Here is a 22,222-nt window from a genome sequence, read left to right as displayed (position 1 = left end):
ATAATGTGCAGTTTTTCAGGATTTAGTTTGTCCACATTCTGCATTGATTACAGCTTCCTTCCTTTCTTGGAGACTTGCTCTTATTTTTTCAAAGAAATCTATTGTTTCCACATCTCCAACGTTAGATCTTACAAGCTGAATTGTCTCAAATATCTGTCAAAGATGAAGCTGTAAGTACTGTTTTAATGTTATTGTCTTATGGTGACAGTTTTGGTGGTCTATCAGGTTCCCATTTTCTCAACAGCTTCTATTGTTATTTTTTATTCTAACTTTAACTCTAAATGTTAACTCCAGTTATTTTATTGACTTCCATATCTTGTATATAATCACGCGAAAAATTATTACATTGCCATTTTTACCATTTCAATGGAAATTAAATAAAAGCATAGTCTCTGACTTTTACACCGTATGTGTGTGTACCTTATGCATGCATGTTTCCAATGCATGCACAGTTGAGGCCTAAATCTTTGATCCGACAAAGATTTGATTATGATTCTCAAATTTTACGACAACTTTATTTGATTTTATTTGATTATTCATGTAGAATATAGCTATTTTTTATAATTACAGTAAATTCACCAAAGTGACTAGATTATTTGCATAAAAATGGAATACAGACAGTAAAAACAATGTCCAAAAAATTAGCACATAAGATTATTATGATTGATTACAAACATTCATTATTAATCAAACCATCTGTGCTTTTCAAATTCCATCTGTGTCATAGTTAGTGTGTTTAGGAAAGCACCTGTTCACTGGCCTCTGGCAGTTTATGTGGATCAGTGGTCAGCACAGTGAGGTCATCAATAATGGCCTGGAGATGAGTGACCTCTCCCAGCATAGCAATTTCTCCATTCTGAAAATCAACAGCACACAAAATCAACACACACACTTTATATACACCCATCAAGACCTGCAGCATTGAAAGAATAGCACAACGTAGCTTATGATGAATGAAAACTAGTAGCCACTGATTAGTATCAGTGACAATTTCATTAATCGTATGTAATATTGCATTACTTTTCATGCACTCACCACCACAGGCTGTAGGAAGCTGATGAAGGTACAGTAGCGCCCCCTCTCTTCTAGGAGGGCCCGGCGCACCGCCTGCTTCTCCGTCTCCTCCATCAACAGGTACATGTCACTCACATCCTGCATAGCGCTGTCCAACTGAGGCTGCAACCCTCCTCGACCTGACAAATTGAAAGAGAGAGGGAGCAAGAGAGAGATACAATAGCAGATTAGACGTAAAAGAGGAAGTAAATCATAATCGGTGCATTGCGTAGCACTAATTCAATCATCATGCACAGACAGATGCCACAAAACTGCAATATGAGATGGCCAATCAGGCGGTAGACATGACAGATGAGAACACATGAGATGTTTGAAGAGGATGTCAGCACAAATGTTCCACATGAGGTCCCTCTATCTGATGAAAACAGATTATGATGCCGAAGGTCAACACAGCCACAGAACATTGTCGGCTTCCATGCAGGAAACACCTTCACTAGTACACGATGGCACACAAGAATCAGGCCAGTTACATGGACAATGAGATACAAACTGTTGGATCCACACAAACACGATGTTTAGAAGATCCCACAGTTCCCTATTGTGGGATATTTTCATGAAATGGAAGCATGTTGTGTCTTTGATAGAGAATAACAATGTGTACAAAATGGACACATGCAAGTTTTTTTCAGAGACAACAGTAAAAAAAAAAAAAATCAAGCATAAGAGAGAGGTAAAATCACTGAAGTGAAATGAAATGGAGTCTACTCTACAGACTTGACTGAAATGTGGTAAGCTACTGTTTAAATACATACCTGGGAGTTCTAAGGTTTATAGGGTGCACAGGTCAAGCAAGCAAGAGCATAAGAGAGAGCAAGAAACAGAGAGAGAGGAGGAGAGTGAGAGGAAGAGCATTAGGGAGAAAAGACTGTAGAAGGATGCAGGCAAATGCATTTGCAAGCAGGATAATTCAGTACAGATCTAAGCTCAAAAAACAGCACAAATATTCAGTATTTAAATCCTAAAAGAAAAAAACAAATCTGCTTTAATTTAAAGAGATCACAGTTACTTCATGATACTCAATCACTTCATTCTTTAGGAAGTTATTTGATGCATCATGGAATTTCATGGATTCAATGTAATTTAATTCCCCAGTACCATTCAGAATTATGACTACAGTGTGATATTGCAGTATTTAGTAATAGGCAGTAAAAACAATACAATACACATTTTATATACATCTGCAAATACCCCTATTTTGACCAAAATAAAGAGTTCATGCATTATATTGCCAGAAGTATTCACTCACCCATCCAAATCATTGAATTCAATACATTGAAGTATTTCAATCACTTCTACGGACACAGGTGTATAAAACCAAGCACCTAGGCATGCAGACTGCTTCTACAAATATTTGTGAAAGAATGGGTCGCTCTCAGGAGCTCCATGAGTTCACCACACCAGCATGATGTGTGATAGGATGACACCTGTGCAACAAGTCCAGTCGTGAAATTTCCTCATTACTAAATATTCTACAATCAACTGTCAGTGGTATCATAACAAAGTGGAAGCGATTGAGAGCGACAGCAACTCAGCCACATGCTGAGGCACACAATGTGCAGAGGTTGCCAACTTTCTGCAGAGTCAATCACTACAGACCTCCAAACTTCATGTGGCCTTCAGATTACACCAAGAACAGTGTGCAGAGAGCTTCATGGAATGGGTTTCCATGGCGGAGCAGCTACATCCAAATCTTACATCACCAAGCGCAATGCAAAGCATTGAATGCAGTGATGTAAAATGCCGTCACTTGACTCTAGAGCTGTGGAGACGTGTTATCTGGAGTGATGAATCACGCTTTTCCACTTGGCAATCTGATGGACGAGTCTGGGTTTTGCAGTTGCCAGGAGAACGGTAATTGTCTGACTGCATTGTGCCAAGTCTAAAGTTTGGTGGAGGGGTGATTATTGTGTGGGGTTGTTTTTCAGCATTTGGGCTCAGCCCCTTAGTTCCAGTGAAAGTAACTCTTAATGCTTCAGTAGACCAAGAGATTTTGGACAATTTCTTGCTCCCAACTTTGAGGGAACAGTTTCAACATGACTGCGCATCAGTGTTCAAAGCAAGGTCCATGTAGACATGGATGAGCGAGTTTGGTGTGGAGGAACTTGACTGGCCTGCACAGAGTCCTGACCTCAACATTTGAACAGCTTTGGGATGAATTAGAGTGGAGACTGCGAGCCAGGCCTTCTTGTCCAACATCAGTGTCTGACCTCACAAATGCACTTCTGGAAGAACGGTCAAAAATTCCCATAAACACAAACCTAAACCTTGTGGAAAGCCTTCCCAGAAGAGTTGAAGCTGTTATAGCTGCAAAGGGTGGGCCGACATCATATTAAACCCTATGGATTAAGAATGGGATGTCACTCAATTTCAAATGCGTGTGAACGCATACAGGCGAATACTTTTGGTAATATAGTGTACTTTACTGAAGCAGCTCAATTAAGTACACATATGAGCTCAAAGGCTTGCCATTTTTTAGTTAATCCATATATATTGTTTGGTAATTTTTTAAAAGCTATTTTAAAAATTATTTGTCAAAATCCATACATTATACATTACCTGATCGCTTATGTAATCAGTAGTTCTGGCGCTAATGTAGTTTTCTATATTAAAAATAAGTGGTATCTCCACCAGATGGTGCTATTGAGTAGAATGCGCACAATTCTGTTTATCGTCCGGCTGCTGTAGCCCTCTGACCTTCATCTGTAACCCTTAATCTGACTCTAACCTCAGAGCCCAAGGCTCTGACTCATATTGTACTCTAATAATGCTCAGTGTAGCGACATCATCAATCCTCACAGCACAACAACTGAAGGGGCTGAGACTGCAGTTCAGTCTGCAGAGATTGAAGCAGCAGTTGTGGTGACAGAAGGGAGTGGAGGAGTGAAACAGACCTTTTCTAGCCTTCTTCTGCAGCTTCAGAGTGTCTGAGGACTTCTTCTTGATCTCCTGCCGAGACCGCTTGTACTCTGAAGATGGAGACAAAGAAGTGAGAGAACTACTGTTTATACAATCGACAAAAGAATCATTCATACTGCTCAGTATTATGTTGGTGTCATTATCAAAACTGACTTATACAGTGACAAACAGAAAAGATCCTGAATAAAATCATGTTACATTAAATAACATTAAAGCTAAGAATGTTCTTTCTTTCTCATATACACTCTAAAAAATCATAGTTCCTCAAGAGTTCTTTAGTGAAGAAAATGGATCTATAAATGGTTCTATACGGGACCATGAACACTCTGTATGTTTAAAGGGTTCTTTGCATCGTTAAATGGTTCTTCATATTGATGGAGAATCTGCTATAGATGGTTCTATGTTTGGAAAGGGTTCTGTTTTTTTTTATTGTTACAAAATCAAGTCTGTAACAATAGAAGAACCATTTTGATGCTATATAGAAGCCTTTTCATATATATATATATACATATATATACATATATATATATATATATATATATATATATATATATATATATATATATATATATATATATATATATATTGTCTATATAGCACCATATAAAATGCATTCTCCATCAATCTAAAGAACTCTTCATACAAAGGGGTCTTTGAGTGTTCAAGGTTCTATCTAGAACCATTATCCTTACTAAAGACTCTTGTCCCCTTGCTAAAGACACCTTTTTTAAATGTGTACAGCTACTATGGCAGAAAGTGATATATTGTAATTTATTTCCTAACAACTACATTCAGACATCAGCCTCACCTTTGGCATGGTCTTTATCTAGAAGGGCAGCGGTCTTCTTCCACTCCTCTATCTTGTCCTGGAGTGGTGTGATCAGTTTCTCCATAAGAGCACTGGATGAAAGGGAAAGACATAATAGCGTCACTAGAACAATGCATGAGGAATGTGAATCGTGACATAATAGTGTCAATAGAGAACAATGCATAAGGAATGTGGATATGAAAGCGAGGTCAATGTCTATAAGCGCTCTCTCAGTTATTTGAGTGTAAACTCACTCACTGCAAAAATAACCGGTCAGAGCCTTAAAGCAGTGGACAGGTCAATGGAAGCATAAGGTCATCCGGACAGTGGAAAATCAATGTCTGGCATGGCCAGCGACTTTCCTCTCGAGCTTAATTGGAAGGGAGGCAGGGATGACAGTAATAAGAACATGATTGCATTGATCACTCACTTGGTGAAGTGTCGCAGTTTGGCCTCAATGCTGCGATGGCGCATGCACATTCTGGTCAGAGCAGAGCCAACGTCCCTGGTAGCACCTGGAAAAACAGGCACAACTGAACATCAGAAAAACAAGCTGCGCAATAAAGGCAGGAACACAATGATCGTTAAATAAAATCAAAATAAATAAACTAACCGAAAGACTCAATCTAGCTTGATCTGACTGAGTAAATAAATGAAAGTTCAAAAAAACATATTGTATGCAAAAGTCTTAGAACCCCGGTCAAATGATATGATCTGTTGATTTTCTAAGTGAAAGTACGTAAACACTTCCTCTACAGACAATACACTTCTGCACATGTGGAGAGAGATGAAGAGAGAGAGTGAGAGTGAGAGAGAGAGAGAGAGAGAGAGAGATAGATAGATAGATAGATAGATAGATAGATAGATAGATAGATAGATAGATAGATAGATAGATAGATAGATAGATAGATAGATAGATAGATAGATAGATGTATTGTAAATGTCACAACCCCTGGTATCTGTCACCACCACTGTGAACAATTCTATCTTGGTACATGTTTCTACAATAAACTATATGGACTATAAGGACTTTGTTTACTTCTCAGAAATTTAGAAAAATCAGAGGATCAATATTCACCTTCAATAAATTAAAACTTTGCATAACATTAATAAATCATTGTTTTGAGTAATCACCATGCAATTGTAAAACAGTGTGATGAAATTGGTTCACACTGGTGTTACCATAGAAACCTACATTTGCAATTAAATGCATAAAACTTGCCATTTTATTGCATGCAGCAAAAGCCAAAAAGCCCCCAAGAGCTAAATCAGCACTTGGCTTTCTGATGGTTAAATAAAGAACCTCCTGGCTTCAGCCAACCCACTTCCTCCCCACCATGGCTTTGATGTATCAAAAAACAATCGCTACTCTGGTGTCCCTGGAAATAATGACTTTGCAGCATTACTTTCCTCCCCAGCCAAGTGTAATTAAAATGGGGTCTTAAGCTGTAAAGATCAGTCTGGGCCCTCATGTAGTAAAGCTCAGCCAAGATTTCCTCCATCTGATCAGACCTACAGTAACACTGGAGTTATCAAGACCAGTAGGACACACCAGCTATTAAGGTATGGCTGTGAAGCCAGACCGCACATCTGCATAAACAGCTTTAAGAGCAAATCCAGACTGAGTGTTCTTTTAATATTTTATCGACCTGATCTATGCAATCTATATGTTAATTAAGAAAAAGCTCCCCCATGATTTTAAATAACATTCAGCAATTAAAGACATCAGTAAGTCTGTGGTGAGCTTGATGCTGTGTGAAGCTTATAGTGCTCGTTGACAGTGTTATTTATTTTTTTCTCAGAAGAAAGGAAGGACCGTGTGTTTGGGTAGATTCATATTATATGGTTGCTGGGAGGTCAGAAAGTCATAATGGCAGTTTATTATTATTGTTATTATTTACATTGCATGAAAATATGGCCCAAAATAAAACATTAGCATACACTGGAAAACTCTATTTTCCTCACCAGTTTGAAATAAAAGAGTTTGATATAGCATGTAAACATTGTTAAAATTTCAAAACTTCCCTTCACTCTCCAGTCCATGTAGTCCACCTCTGGAAACTAAGTAACAAAAACAACCCACTTTGAACTCCCTGTTTTTTGTGGTGTCACAGAAATCAATACATTTACATAAATCTACATATTCAGCCTACAGCAGTTTAGCTCCACCTATTCACACTAAAGTTACAAGGAGTGTTTGAGCCTGTGCTGCTTTGTGAATGTAGCAGTGCAAAGGCTCAGTAACAAAGCAGACTGTTCAATCCTAAAGGATAACGAGAGGCTGGAAAATGGTCATGTAACAATGAATTATGACTATTTTTGGTACATAAACCACACATGCCTTATTAGGAAACCTCAAAAAAACAAGAACATGTTCTCCTTCTCCTGAAAATGTAGGATTTTGCAGACACAGAGTTCCAGCAACAATATGTGTGTTCTGGTGGGTCGACATATCAGCCTAAAAGGCCAGTGTCGTGTATGTTGTGTATGTGTGTCAGGAGAAAAGTTCAGCCAGCCCCTCCCATTCACCCTTTCCCCCTCGCTCCAGCTGGTCCAAAGGGAAAAGGAGGGAGTGCAGTGAAGGGATATCCCTCTATTCTTCCTCACTGTGTCTGCCTTTCCTGTCCGCTCTGTTTCCTAAACACCATTATTGCAGGAGAGAATAGGAGAGGCCTGTGCTAACCTGGCCTGCTGCAGCAGCACGCACTGAAAAACAAAGCCAGCTAAAGACACACTCACCCACCATGTGTAGCTGCAGTAGAACTCTTTAAACTGCATGCTTTTGCTCATGCTGAGATGCTTTCTAAGCACAAATACAATAGAGGCCAAATGTTTAGTACAAGGGATGGAAATTAAGCTTTTTCATAACAGACGATGTGTAATGTAATTTAGTTTGTTTTACCTCAACTAACTAACTTTTTAGAAAAAAAACACGCAGTTTGCATGTAATCATCTTATTCTGTCTAAGTACAAGTACTCAGATTACTGTTGTGGTAACTTTTTAAATGAATGTAATTAGTACTTTTTCAAATCATCAAGTCACTACTTTTACTGTTATGTAACTGACAGGATGTATAGCTATGTGACACATTATGTTTGTCTTGGCTGGTTCATCATACTAAGCTCTCATGGACAAAAGCCTTCACACAGCATGAAAAATATGTTAAAAACCCTGAATTTGTTACGCCGCAGATGTAAGTGTCTCTAGATATCTTCTTTTAATTAATTTGTGACCAAGCACAGCTACATAACTCTCAAGGCTGCCATTGAGGAAAACAATGGCGCTACTTCTTCAAAGCATTGTGAAGGTTTCATTTCTGGTAATGCTTAAATACTCTTTGTTAATCATTGTTACTTTTCTCAATAACTATCGTCATATAAATGTTACCTAACTAGTAGGGATGCACAATAATATTTGATTCACTGTAACAACATATAATTGCTTCAGAAGATTATTTCAAATTGATACTTGATGATGTATCTGTTGTGTTCTAGTTCTACTACACTAAAATTTGTCATTTTTGTCAGAAAAGTGGGACCACTGAAGTCCACTGAAGAAAATGCTTCAATTTAGCGTTCTTTCTAATTTAATAGAAGGTTTTTCATTACAAATGATATTATCAATGGAAAAGTAGAAAAATAGAATCTCTGAATGTTTACATGAGTTTCAAACTTATGGAGCCAATACCAGCTTGACTCCTTAGGTTTGTATAAAAGCGTCTGATCAGTAGATCAGATCCAGTTGTCTGAACATGTGTTGGAACAATTAATGAAAGGAATCTGACCTTTGTGTACAAAAGCCTTAACATGGTCAAAGCCACCAATTTGCTCCAATTTGAACAGTGACCTAAAACTGATGCAGAATTTCAAACATTTTAAATGTATTTTTTTCACGTTTTTCAAGATTCTAAAGCTTTCTGTGGTTTATTTACAGGTTTAAATGAAAAAAAATAGCAGAGTTTCAATGTGACCTCAGACTTTTGGACTCACTGTAGATGCAAAGCACAAAATTATGCACAGTGTTGGGTCACCAGGACTGGGACTGGGAACCCCTGCTTTAACTCTTCCTGTGTACAAGTATTAGCCCACTCCCTTTGCTTCACCACATTGTGCAAACTCATTTTGTCCTCTGGCCCTCTGAGTGAGACATACTGTTCTCCAGCCCAGGTGACAGTGAGAGGAAGGGAAGGGCAAAGGTCAGCCAGCTGAACAGGGTTCGGAAACTATATGGGGAAAAAATACCCACACCTACAATTTGTCCCTGACAACAGAGATACAAGCACTTATAATCAGTTCACACAGAGACATGCAGCCACTTTCAGATATATCCAGCATCCCTGCTGACACAAGTCTGAAGTCAGCTTGAATTTAATTAGCTTAACTTCATTGCCAACAACAAACATATTACTACAATGTTGTGCTCTTTCCTCTCTCTTTTCTCTACATTCTCTTCACAGCTGCAGTTCAGCTCAGAGATGAAGAACATCAGGCCAAGGAAGGTGGGGAGGGGGGGGTGCTTTTTATCTGAAAAACAGACCATCCCAACGACTTTATGCTGATACCCTCCACCCACACACATACACACCTGCCAGCTTCCCTTTCCCTTCCTCTCCCTTGAGGGATCAGCTGACAGCTTCATCCTGAAAGCGCTCAGAAACTTCCTGAATCCAGGAGTCCCCTGGCCCCCCGCCCTGACCGGACGCGTGCGGCTCCCACAGCCTTCCCCTAATCACATGGTCAAGCCTGAGATGGTCCATTCAGCCACTGCTTCTACATCCAGCACCTGCCCATGTCTGGGGAAACCATTTATTCGAGCTAGAACAGCAGCAGGGGCAAGGGGCAATCTGGAGGGACTCGTATGATAGCTCTCATTCTGCCACTTAGAGCTCTGGCCATTTACACATGTGTGAACTTACCAAAGCATGTGGTGATGTGGAAAAGCTATAATAAACATCACTGAAGGTTCATTAACCCCTTAAACTCTAAGGACTCGTCAGCAGCTTCAGACTTCATTTCCTCACTTTTATAACTACATAACCTACATAGCAGTTCAACATTGTTACTGAAAAATTAGTAGTAGTTACTGAATAACAAGCTTTAAAGGGCCCATTTCACAAAAAATCAATAAAAGAATTCAGTGCAGTATGTAAACACTATTACAGTTTGAAAATGACCAATTTGATCCATACATAGCAACAAAGCTCCAAAAACTCAACCTAAATTAAACCTAAATTAAATTTTTTTTGTTCTTGTTGTTATTTAACGTATATCTGCCTATATTAACGTATATCTACCTATATCTGCAGTTGTGCTTTTCTCATTCATGTTGAACTTATAAGGAGTGTTTCAGCCAGCACTGACTGATAAATAAGTGGTGCAATACAGGGCAGCCAATAATATTAAAGATCATTTACATATATCGGTCTTAAAGGCACCGTAACAAAAATAGCCTGCTTAAACCTAAGGGATAAAAAATGGAAAATGGCCATGTAAACTATAATTAACCTTTTGGTACATAAACCCAAACAAATGTCAGATGTGGAATACACAAGAAAAATGTAGGATGCAGGCTACGTAAGATATGATCCTATTACCATTAATAAATAAATAATAAGATTAGAGTTTGTTAACACTATGAAGCTCTCCTGCCTACATTTTAGAGAGGAGGCTGGTTTATAAGTCTGTAATGGGAAAGCATTTCATACTGGAGCTCTGATGGCTGAACAGGACGCCTCCCATAACTGATCTGCAATGGACAATTTCAAATCCGACTCTAATTTCAGCCCATTTACGTAATTGTAAAGCGGGTGTGATTTCAGATAATGTAGGAGAGAGACATGTTCTGTCAATCCCAGCATAAATCACGAACATATACCTGCATAGACACACACACATACTCACACAAACAGCGTATTACAGCAAACTACAGATATAATCCAAGCCTTAATCAAAAAATAGTTTCATACCCTGATGACGAGGCTCTATGTATTACAAGTGCAGACCTGTGGGTGGTGTTACAAGAATATATTATGATACTTGAGGAAATCTTTGTGATACATGACACATATCACAATATTTTGTTTTGTTTGAAGTTTGGGAACAGACACAATGCACCACATTAGTGCCGCACTTAAAGATATAAAAATGTGCATGAATGGGGATTTTGGAAGCATATCAATATTGATGATGTATTTATTGAAGAGCAGAGTGACAGTGCTGAGCTACTTTGCTCAAATATCTGCATTTTATTTATCTTAATGCAATTGTAACCCTGCAGAAACCAATTTTGGATTTCTCGAAGGCTAATGCAGGTAGATCGAGCTCCAATTACTACAATCTGCATCTGCAGATATGTACATAAAAAATATCAACCCACAGTTCCCATACTGGCGCAGCTCTACTGAAATACTATGATATTTTTTGTTTTATTCAATATTGTAGACAATGTGCAGCACAATGTCCAATTAAGCAAGGCTAATTACACTCTTTTGAACTCCCAGCATCAGCAAGATTCAAACTCACAACCATCTGACAGGGTTAAACCTCAGACAGCTACACCATATGGAAGCCCATTTAAACTGCACTTTAATGAAAGTTAGTTAGTGTTGTGGAACTACTGACAATACTCACAACGTGGTTAGATAAGCTTATTGTGACATTATTTATTATGGTAACTATTTCATATCATCATATCTCCACCTCCAGCTGGAGTTATTTTCCCCCTAAGCATGTCTTTCATGCTTTCTCTTGCTCTAAATGCCCTCATTTGCTGTCTGCTCCCCTGGCTCCTGCTCTCGCTCCCCAGTGCGTGTGTACATGTGCAGGTGCAGTCGAGGCTGCCAGCCACTCTGGGGCTGTGTGTGTATGTGAGTGTGCGTGGAGGCCTACAATCTCCATGGTTTCTCTCCAGGGTCTGCCGAGGAGCCGCTCAATGCCTGGCACTGCAACAGCGCATCAGTGTGAGCGAGTCAAACAGAATTATTCATGGATGTCTCGCTTCAGTCTGCCTGCAGCTCAGCATGTCTCTCTCTCTCTCTCTCTCTCACACACACTCGTACACACACATGTTAATGCAGTACAAAAACCTAAATCTGCCATAAACAACTTCAGCTAACAGTGTATGCCTCTCTCACTAATACCATGTCCATTTCAGTTTTCTTCACACATGCGAACATGTGGTTTGATGGACAGGCACACTGGTGCAAATTCAGAGGGGAATGAAGGGGCCATGTGTCCCCCACTTTTTTTGCAGTGATTTGAGATCATTTTTGGAGGTCTTGCAATGGCAGACAAAAAAGTACATGGTCAGATATTAATTATAATTTCAAATATTATAAATTGTGCATACATATATGCAAATACATCATTAATGGCTAAATGGATTGTTGTGTGATTTATTTATAGTCAGTAATGACAAAAAGAAAGAAGTACTAAAATGTCTTAGAATTGGCAATAATTCTTTAATGTACTATTATCACTTGTTAACTTATGCCTTAAGTTATTAATAGCCCTTTCATTTTCCCTTCTTCCTTCTTTCTTCTTAATTATTATATCAGGGGTTGTTTTGCTAATGTATTCGGAACAACATAGAAATATAATATTTAGTGACACAATGGAAGGAAAAAAGCCACAAACAACAAAATCTCTATTCTGAATATGTATGATATACCAGTTAATGATATTATTTATTTTTGTGTTTCTTAATGCTGCCATATAAAGCGCACAGTGTCAATATGTTAAATGTAACTGAATTGCTACATCTGAATTGCTGTATGTACACTATAGTCCCCTGACACTTAGATCAAATGTTCACTCCTGGATTGGTGTGTACACCCCTGAAATCACAAAGATTTTATTATTTTTAAATATACAGTCATAATAATAATAATTTTATATATATATATAATTATTATTATCAGTGTATAATAATATCCCATTGATCATCACCTACATACAAAACATAAAAAGACCTCTATTTTACAATTCTATAATTTTTCATTTCCCTTTCTTGCAAAGTATGTCCAGCAGGAAAACACCAATTGTAACAGACTGACCAGTGGAGGTTCTTGGAAACCTCTGCCCTTTGTACTTTCGTGTGTCCCTGTTCTAAGATACCCTATCCTGCACGATACAAGCTGAAGAGGGTCGGTTAGAGCTGTAAACCACTAAAATGTGCAGAACAGAGCTACTCCAACACAACTAGTGTTGGGATAATGCTGATGTATCCAGATGACATTTATTGAAAAAGCTATGCACCGAATTTACCTGATTCAAATGGGTACATCCTTTGCACATGCATAAAACATCATCACAATTGCTGCCAATCCATGTGTAAATGACAGTGCATTATCAAGTAAGTTCAATGCATTACTTTCTTCAGTGTGCTGTTCTTCCACCAGATGAGAGCGTGTTCGACTGTACTCTTATGAACCTGCAGTATAGAGTATGTGGAACCACTGGGACTTAAATATTACCAGTGGGAGTGCTCTTCTCTGTAGAAGCTGGGCCTCATCTGGAAGAGGCAGTGTTGGGCACTGGGGGGTGGGGAACAGCCTCATATAATTCCTCTGTGTCTGGAACCTAAAGCCAAACAAGTCCCTTTATCTGAGCGATATTCCACTGAAAACACTTCACCTAAATGTGAGCTGATACATGCTGTCATATTTAGCTACAATTATTTAGCCTCTGTTTTGTTGAGATGAACATCATTTTACAATGCAAAGTGAAGTGTTTCACGGTTTAGTCAGCTAATTACAAATTTGATAATTTGATATACAGTAGAAGTTTAAAAATGACACTCTATATGCTCTTTTACACAGAATCACAGACTGTAAAGCTCAGAGGGCTTAAAATATTCATTTCTCTCTTAGATCCCAAACAGTCCTGTTGGTCAAGCTATAACAGCAGGCAGGTGACCTCACACTTTCACACACATTTGGGTTCTTCCCTCTTGTCAACGTTTCTGAATGGCACGTTTGATGTGTGGAAGTTACACACACTGTAATAAACAGACTGTCAGAGTGCTGTGGAGAGGATAGAGTTGACTGGAATCATATGGGCAGACTGATCTAAATTACACACGACAGGCTTTAAGCATGAAGAAATTTAAGGGGTGTCTGTGCATAAGTGTGTGTGTGTGTGTGTGTGTGTGTGTGTGTGTGTGTGTGTGTGTGTGTGTGTGTGTGTGTGTGTGTGTGTGTGTTTACTCTGAGACTTCCTGCCAAGGGGATCAAGCACTGCTGCTAAAAATACTCCAAACGTCTCTTGTCCCTCTCCAGATGTGCTTTGCATTACCTTGCCTTGACTAAATACCACCCCCCTGCACACACACATTTACAAGAAGCCAGACAGACATTATACAACTGGACTTTTTTGCTTTCAGGTTTTTGCTGTTTCTTTTACTATGTCTCTTTTAGACTGTAGTCACATCCAGATATATAGAGTAGTCTGTTTCCGGTAACAGCTCTGAGGGCAGGGGCTGAAATGTTTACAATAGGGTGACCATGTTGGACCCAGTATTTTTAGTACAGTGGCAAAATAAAATAACACAGGACCTTTGTCTGTGCTCATATTAGGCCTACATTACTTAAATAACTTTTTATGATTCTACTGATTATCCATGGCTAAAACTGTTTTCTTTAAGATTCAGTGAAAAATACTGTTTGTTTTATGCCTTGTATAATTTCTACTGCTGAACACCATGTAATTGATTAAAATCATGTGATAGCATGACATAAATCAAAACAAAAATACACTACTGTGATGATGTAGAAATTTACTTTGATGCCTTAAGCTGTGTTTCCGTAATGTAGAAGTCTAATGTTAGCTGCTCCTTTAAGAAAAATATAACAATATGTCTGTTAAGGTTTTGACCAGTGTTCAGTAGCCTGGCAATGCTGTGACAAGCTGATTACAAAGTGCAGCATCGCACTTAAAAACTTATCGATAAGTGAGCTGATGACAGATTTTCAAAGTAAAGTGTAAATGTTCACACAGAAGAGGTAGGAGGAGATATTTCTCTTTCTATTTGATGTCATTGATGACAGCTGTCTCTCTTTGCATAGCTGGGGTGGCCAGAAGAGTACATGCTGGGACGGCACTGGCCACCTCTTGTCTACACCCCTGCTCGAGTGACAGTAAAACTCATTTAATGCACGTTGTTCATTTGCTGATTTATTTCACACAAACCTCAGCAAGCCACTAGTATTTTGCTTCATGTGAAAATAAATGAACTTTTAAAGTTGTGATATCCTGTGTGTGATATACTACATTAAGCCCAAGTTTATTGTACATGCCACTGATGAAACTGCTGTAGAAACACAGCTTTTGAAAAGCTGTTGCTATTATTATTATTATTATTATTATCAATAGTATTAGTAGTAGTATTAGTTGTAATAGTGGAAGTATCTATGTTTCTGGGAACTTTATCAGTGACGGTCCTGGAAGCATCAGCAGATGTGCTTACAGAGATAATAATGATAATAGTAGCACTTTTTCTAATGGTAATTTTTAGGCGGTCTCTAACTTGTAAGTGGACCCAGAAGCAAACTGCATGTGAGTTGGTGCTTCATCGCTGTCAAATAAGAGGTAAAGGAAAATAATGAACGTTTTTTAACCATTTACAGTGGTTATTTTCCACACAGTTATTTGAATAAGAGGATTCTGTTACCAGCACAGGCCTAATCCAGAGATGGCTAACATCTAAAACAGTATTACCCACACACATCAAGTCACATTGAAGTAAAAGCATTGTTACTTTTGTGAAATAATGGCTCAAGTACAAATAAAAGTACCCTATCTTTGGGACTAAGGTCAAAAAACTATGTCAGTACTGAATTCCCTATAGAACTATGGTGGAAAGCAAATCCTGCATCTATCAGCACAGGAACTGAAGTTTGATAAGAGCTATTATTTTCTATTTCAGGATCCTTTTGGTCTAAAAATATAAGATTGAAAATGAGAGGTGTGCAGCAGTAAAGTAGTCTAGGAGCTGTCACCAACTGAAGAGAGTGATATTGAACATGATAAAAGAATTAACTCAATGTGAGTGGCAAAATGGAACTGAATAAATATGACTTTGTGATCCTCACAAATGTACTTCAGTAGAAGTAAAAGTATTAACATTTGAAAATACTCAAATATATAAAATATATTAAAAACAAATAAGTTAAAATCCATGAAAATGTTACTTAAGTACATTTCTGAATAAGTGTAAATAGGTACTGTTCACCTTCATAACACTGATTACTGGAAGCTAGGGAAAGGCAATAGGACTACATCAAAGTGATTGTGAAAGTTATTGCCCCATTGCTTGACTTATTGTCCTTTCAATTTCTTTAACAAGCTCTACCTCTATGTCTTCATACCACATGCTCCTTGAACTCCAGACACCTTCCTTTCTCCCTCATTTCTGCTGTTTCTATCTTTTATCTCACCAATGACCTCTTTCTTATCGGCGTACTGTTCTGTCACACAGTTCCAGGTTTGTTTTTGTTTGGGTTAAGTGGTACGGACAGTCCTCGCAGAGCTAAACGTGTTGACTCTGGCCCTCTTTCTCGCCTCTCTGTGCTGCTGCTACAGCCTGGCCAACACTCACTGTAAAGACGACTGTAAAATATATTTGTGGTTTTAAATGGTAGAACTGCTACCCTCATATAACATATGTCTGAAAGCTGTTTTCACATAAGGCTTTAACTGTTTGATGTGTTTTTGAAATTCATAAACGTATGTAGATGTTAAAAATCAAAGATGTACATTGTTCATTGATAATGTAACTTCAATCATGACAACAAAGCAAAACAAAACAGCAGTAGTATTCAGAAGCTCACACAAACTTGGGAGTGATTCTAGACCTGTGGATCAGTCATTTTAAACTCATAATAAATATATTTCTTTCCATACACTGTGTACTGATACTGATTTGATCAAAATGCAGAATGGAATGTTTTGATGTTTACTAAGAAAACCACATAACATGAAGAATACCACGGGTTTTTCGTTGTCCTTGTAATACCACAAGAAAGCTCATCTCTAAAAGGTGTTAAGATGTACAGAAACATTCAAATGTTTGGAACCATGTGTCATCTTAATATTTTTATTAGCTGTTATATATTTTGTTACATTACTTGCAATAACAGCTTACAACTTATAACATACAACTTATCTTACAGTGTTGACATAAACAAGGTATCAAAATGTATTTTTTACATTTTATATGTCTTATATTATTATTATATATATATTTTTGAAACCTTAAAGGGACACTCTGGCAAAAATTTAACCATCGCTATATCTTTTGTAATCATGCTTACTTACATCCTACGCAGTGCTGTCTCCAGGTGGGATTTTCTGGTTAAAAGACTAGGAAAACATATGATGATGTGTCTTGAAGGTCAGAGGAACTTTTGGAAAAACTACAACCATTTTGGGCAGGATTTTTGGGGCTATTTATTTATTTATTTATTTATTTATTTATTTAAACAAGTTAATACAGTAGGGCAGATAACTAATTTTACTGCTAGGAAGCCAACCATGTATTGCAGCCACATAACTAGTAACTGTCTTCAAATCATCATCATAAAAGAGAAATAGCTCATCAGATGAGGAGGATAATAAAGTAAAGGCTAAAGTTAGCAAGGTCTACTAGGCTGTCTGTGTCCCTTACCTCAGTTTGACTTCTTTTCTGAGCCTGAAAGGGTAAGCTTGTCTCTGTTGTCCATCTTGTGTTGAATAAAGATATAATTGCTGTTTTTTTAATGATTTCGTTTGTTGACTGAGGTGAGTTTTGCTAAAGCTAGCTTTGCTGTATTTATTAGCTTATATTTTAGTGGATAGGCTTGCAATCATGACTGAATCATAATGGTTGTATGATGTATTTGAACAATGCATGCTATGCACAATAGCGAAAAAACCCTGAAGAAAGAAAAGATGAATACACTTTAAAACATGAATACCATCAAAACAGTACAATGCTGTCCTACAGAACACTGCATTACATGATAAGAAACTCTACAGAACAGTGATTCCTTTTAAACGATGGTAAACACGTAAAGTAACATATTTTTGTGTGCCAGTTCGACTTGATGTATTTGTTGTTTCCTGTGACGATGTGCTAGAAGTGAGTGGACTGTAGTAAGTGTGAAGCTGACGTTAATCTCCTGCACCAATTCTCACCCGTGCCCTACACTCCAGATGGCTGGCACGGATACATGCCATCTGCCAGTCCAGAGCACCCAGGCAGATTAACCGCACACTACGCGCACACACGGCTGCACACAAACTCGGTCTATGTGTCAGAGCAAGGTAAAGAGGATTACATGCCTCTGCCTCTCCACCACAAGCTGCAGAGATCACGCTGAAGAGCCCTACACACACAAAGATATCAAGGAAGGTCTAAGCACAAGCACAGAGCACACAAACAGGCCCCAGGGCCATCATTAAAACTATACCCAATTACTATTACTCCTTTCGACCCAAGGAGGTTTGAGACTCCCTCCCCAAATCTCTTTACCACAGAGAATACAAAGCTCTAGGTAGACTTTCATCATTCCTAAAATACAAGGTAATATTTTATCTACATAGTCCACTGTAAATGCTCACTTTGTTTAACTTACATTCAGTTAAATATCTATTAAATTGACCTTAACATTTCTCTAATCTTTAACTCCTTAAACTGCAGGGTTATTATCAATCTTAAAACAAATCAGTAATTACTATGAATTATTCATTGACTAATAATTTGATCATCTGTAGAGAATCTTAGGAATTTCCAGATACACAAAATGTTAGGGGTGGGCAGCAGGATGATATTGTTTTGTTGTTTATCATTATATAGTGTCACAATACGTCTTTCTGTATCATAGATCATAGATAGATGTAGATATCCATACTTATCTCTACCTGATGTGCCAGGTACCAAACCCCCCTCAAAAACAAGACAGCTGCTAATTTAAAATCTGCTGCCAGAGGAGTTGCGCTGTATGCACATCACTGTTGGTAGCAGTCTTTATCATCAATGAATCAATTTCAACATGTAGAATTAGAGCTTTCTGTCTATTGTGTTTTCTATCACTGAATAAAAGATGCATGAGGCTTCCTTTATTGCTGGATCTTTTTGTTTGTTTAATTTTGTTTTTTGAAGTAATGTGTGAGCTCATTCATCACAGAATTCTGATCAGTAAGTGCTTATAATTAATATGTTTAATAAGATTTAAGACAAAATATCCCTGATGAGTGAATAATATTCCTATTAATGTGTTCAAATTCAAAGATGTAACTTTTGATACAAAAAAAAACTCAGAATGTTCTTCATTAGATCATTTACATATTCTTTCCATATTAAATAAATGCAATACATGCATTCAGCTCTCATGTTATGGAAAAGAGTAAATGGAACAGCAGAAAGCTTCTTTTTGTGTCTTCAGTCTTAAAAGGTTAAATAACACTGGACAACTGCATGTTTAGTTACAGAGAGGTTATTATTAGGCCTGTTAAACTGGATTTAGTGCAGCACAGTATGTAAAATGTTAAAGTAGTATAAAAGTATTGTGATATCATATTCTTTCCATATCACCCACTCCTACTATATGCCATTCAACTGTGCTTAGTTAGTTTGGATCACCTCCATAGAAATGCATAGCCAATACAATGAGACACGTGTTGGTGAAAGAACTGTGTTGTGGAGTAGTGGCACTGTGTTCTCTGGCATGATGGACCTCAATGAGTTCAAGTGATCCCGACTTAATCCTCCAACATCAGTGCCTGACCTCACTAATGATTTTATGGCTGAATGCAATGTTTCAACATCTAGTGCAAAGCATTCTCAGATGACTAGACACTGTTACTGCAGCAAAGAGGGGGCAAACTCTGTATTAAAACCCTTGATTTCAGAAGCAACCTTGGGTCTCTACAGATGTTTGGATGTGTGGTCTTCAGTGGGACCAAATACAATAACGATCCCAAATCACAAAACAACAAAACAGTGCTTTCCATAAAACAGAGGCCTTTTCCCAATCCATGGCATTGAAAAACACAACATCTGGCAAGCGTGTCAGCCCAGAGGAACAAAGCACATTTCAGTACAAAAGAGTTTCTGAGTAAATATCCCTCTGAAACATTTTTGTCATTTTGCGAATGTAAACAAATGCAGCTATTCTTAGAGGTCAGGCTCACAAATATGAAGCAGACAGAGACATCAAAACCCTCCACGCCTGTCTGACACATGTTCTAATAGACTGCCTTCAAACTCCCACATCTGCTCTATAAATACTGACCATGACGCCATACCCGTAAAGCTCAGAGAAATGTGCCAGGCAGCTAAAGTCCTCCAAAAGGGAAGAGGGTTGGGAGGGGGCCAAAGCTGAGATATACATTGAATTCACTTGTGTACATTCACTAAAACCTTTCTAACAGTTCAGATACATGCATATAAACAACCGCTTCCTTTAGCGATAATCTGATCCTCTTTGAAAGAACAAAGTGGTCAGCACTGGCCAAATTTTCATTTCATTCAAAACATATACCATCTATACTCCTTTACAAGCCAGTACATCTTAAAACAAACCAATTACTGCAACCATCTGATTAAACCAGAGGAATGAGGCCAGTTAAAGTTCTGGACACTTTAACATCTTAAATGGCCAGGGCCCATTTTTATTTCACACGTCTATAACCTAAGAATAACTCAGCCAGTTTGCATTGAAGTCCCTGTAGTTACTGAATAATAAGCCTTAATATTGTAATCAGCCTGGGATTTTAAGGGGTTAAAATAAAATATTGCTGTAAAGAAGACATCAAAGTTTCTTAGCGATTTTATTTTTTACTTTTTCTTTTTGAAAATTGAAGGTGCCCATTTTGTGAACATTTCATGGCAAACTGACCAAAAGAAATGGACCAAAATGACCTTTGCAATGAATGCAAATTGAAGGCGTTACAAAAGGTTTTATTACAATAGCAAGACTTGAACAATCATATTACTGGATGATGACATTGATGTAATATACATTTTTTGTACTAGCATGGGAACACATTGGGCAAGACGTACGTGCAAGCACCGGCACAACTCAAAGTGTGTAAGACCGCAGCTTGTCACATAAACTGGAGTTGTCAACAAGCTGGAGACAATGGAAATGAAAGTTCAGTGAAGAGGAGATAGTGGTGTTAATAAATTTTCCACCACGAAAACATTCTACAGGATTACTATTTCATACTGATTTCGTCCTGAAAGCTTAAACTAATTTTTTCTAGGGCTAAACATTCTTCCAGCACATGTGGATACTCATACTTTAGTCTAACTGCTGCACCTGCTGTCACTGTTAAATGAAGTTTCTCATAAGCATGCCTTTCAGATACGAATGCAAAATTAAAGTTTTAAAACTTGGAGGAAAATCAACACAAAAATGGGCACTGCAAGTTGCTCAAACATTAGTAAATTGAATAGAATTTGTAATTAGTTGCACCCACTACATTTTTGTTGTGGCCTTCCCTCATATGCATATGCATTAAGGAAGAGAAGCACATTTTGTGTTTTACCATGCATGAGTTCCATAAACACACAGGCAGAACACTTCCACATTAATCACTTACACATTAATCAAATACACATCAACACAATTTTGTCTTTCTGTTTTCTTACTTTGGGCAATATTTGTAGTGATGTAATATGTTTACTGATGTGGATGTGATGCACACATTTAAATCAAGTAAATTTCAGAGTGTTTCATACTAAAATCTTTTACCACTTACCAGCACATAAGCCTGATCTGTAAGAGTAAGTAAGAGAACTACTGCATGTGATCAGTTAGAAAGTGACTGTGCTCTTAATTGGAATGCTGAATGTGTGTCAGCAGAGAGTGGTGAGGATGTGACCTGATGGCAGTGTTTTAGTGAAATCTCCAGCTGTGCCAGCACTTCCAGCCTGCCCCTGATTCAGAAATGACTGACTGCTAATACTTAATACCAGGGATTAGCAACTCCGTTTCTATTGGCGGGCACTAGAGCAGACAACATCTTCTATGTTGCTACACTACATACTGAAAATCAGGCCATCACACACGTACATGCAATCCTTGTTGGAAGAATGCCAGTTACAAAACTAAGCACTGTAAAAATAATATAAAATGCAGTTATCTGTCATTAAATGCTATTTTTTTCCAATCCAGTTTACATTTTACATTCTTTGGTTCTATTTTTAGCATGTAAGAAATCATCTAATCAAATAAACTGCTTTCAGGCAGATGATTTAAGGAGGAAAGTTTAAATGTTCCTCTTAAAGCCATCCTCCAAAGCAGTGACAGTGCTCAAGCCTAATTTATTGCTAAGTTGCAGTTTTAGAAGCCCAGTATGGACCCTAGTATTCCCTAAGGACAAATTGAATTAGCTGGTTCATTGATGTCTAGTAATGATTGAGTAGAGGAGGGGTAACGG

The 22,222-nt window shown here is 37.9% G+C and overlaps 1 protein-coding gene across 6 annotated transcripts in view; it reads right to left on the bottom strand.

The window, feature by feature from the left end:
- Window positions 1–22,222, bottom strand: part of mtss1la (MTSS I-BAR domain containing 2a) — a 36,286-nt gene that overhangs the window by 6,359 nt on the left and 7,705 nt on the right. For 4 of the 6 annotated variants that reach the window (XM_017689710.2, XM_017689757.2, XM_017689833.2 and 1 more), the window contains exons 4-9: window positions 5,229–5,313; window positions 4,799–4,890; window positions 3,966–4,040; window positions 1,827–1,835; window positions 1,036–1,193; window positions 749–856 (exon numbers count right to left, since the gene is read on the bottom strand). In XM_017689710.2, coding sequence (XP_017545199.1) covers window positions 749–856; window positions 1,036–1,193; window positions 1,827–1,835; window positions 3,966–4,040; window positions 4,799–4,890; window positions 5,229–5,313 — 527 coding nt within the window. The remainder of the gene's footprint in view (window positions 1–748; window positions 857–1,035; window positions 1,194–1,826; window positions 1,836–3,965; window positions 4,041–4,798; window positions 4,891–5,228; window positions 5,314–22,222) is intronic. The other 2 variants (XM_017689797.2, XM_017689901.2) reach the window with 1 other exon arrangement.

Source organism: Pygocentrus nattereri, chromosome 7, assembly GCF_015220715.1.
Source record: "Pygocentrus nattereri isolate fPygNat1 chromosome 7, fPygNat1.pri, whole genome shotgun sequence".
In the NCBI taxonomy this organism is placed as follows: domain Eukaryota; kingdom Metazoa; phylum Chordata; class Actinopteri; order Characiformes; family Serrasalmidae; genus Pygocentrus; species Pygocentrus nattereri.
Note: the sequence above shows the minus strand (reverse complement) of the source record. Positions and strands in the feature narration are given on the sequence as shown.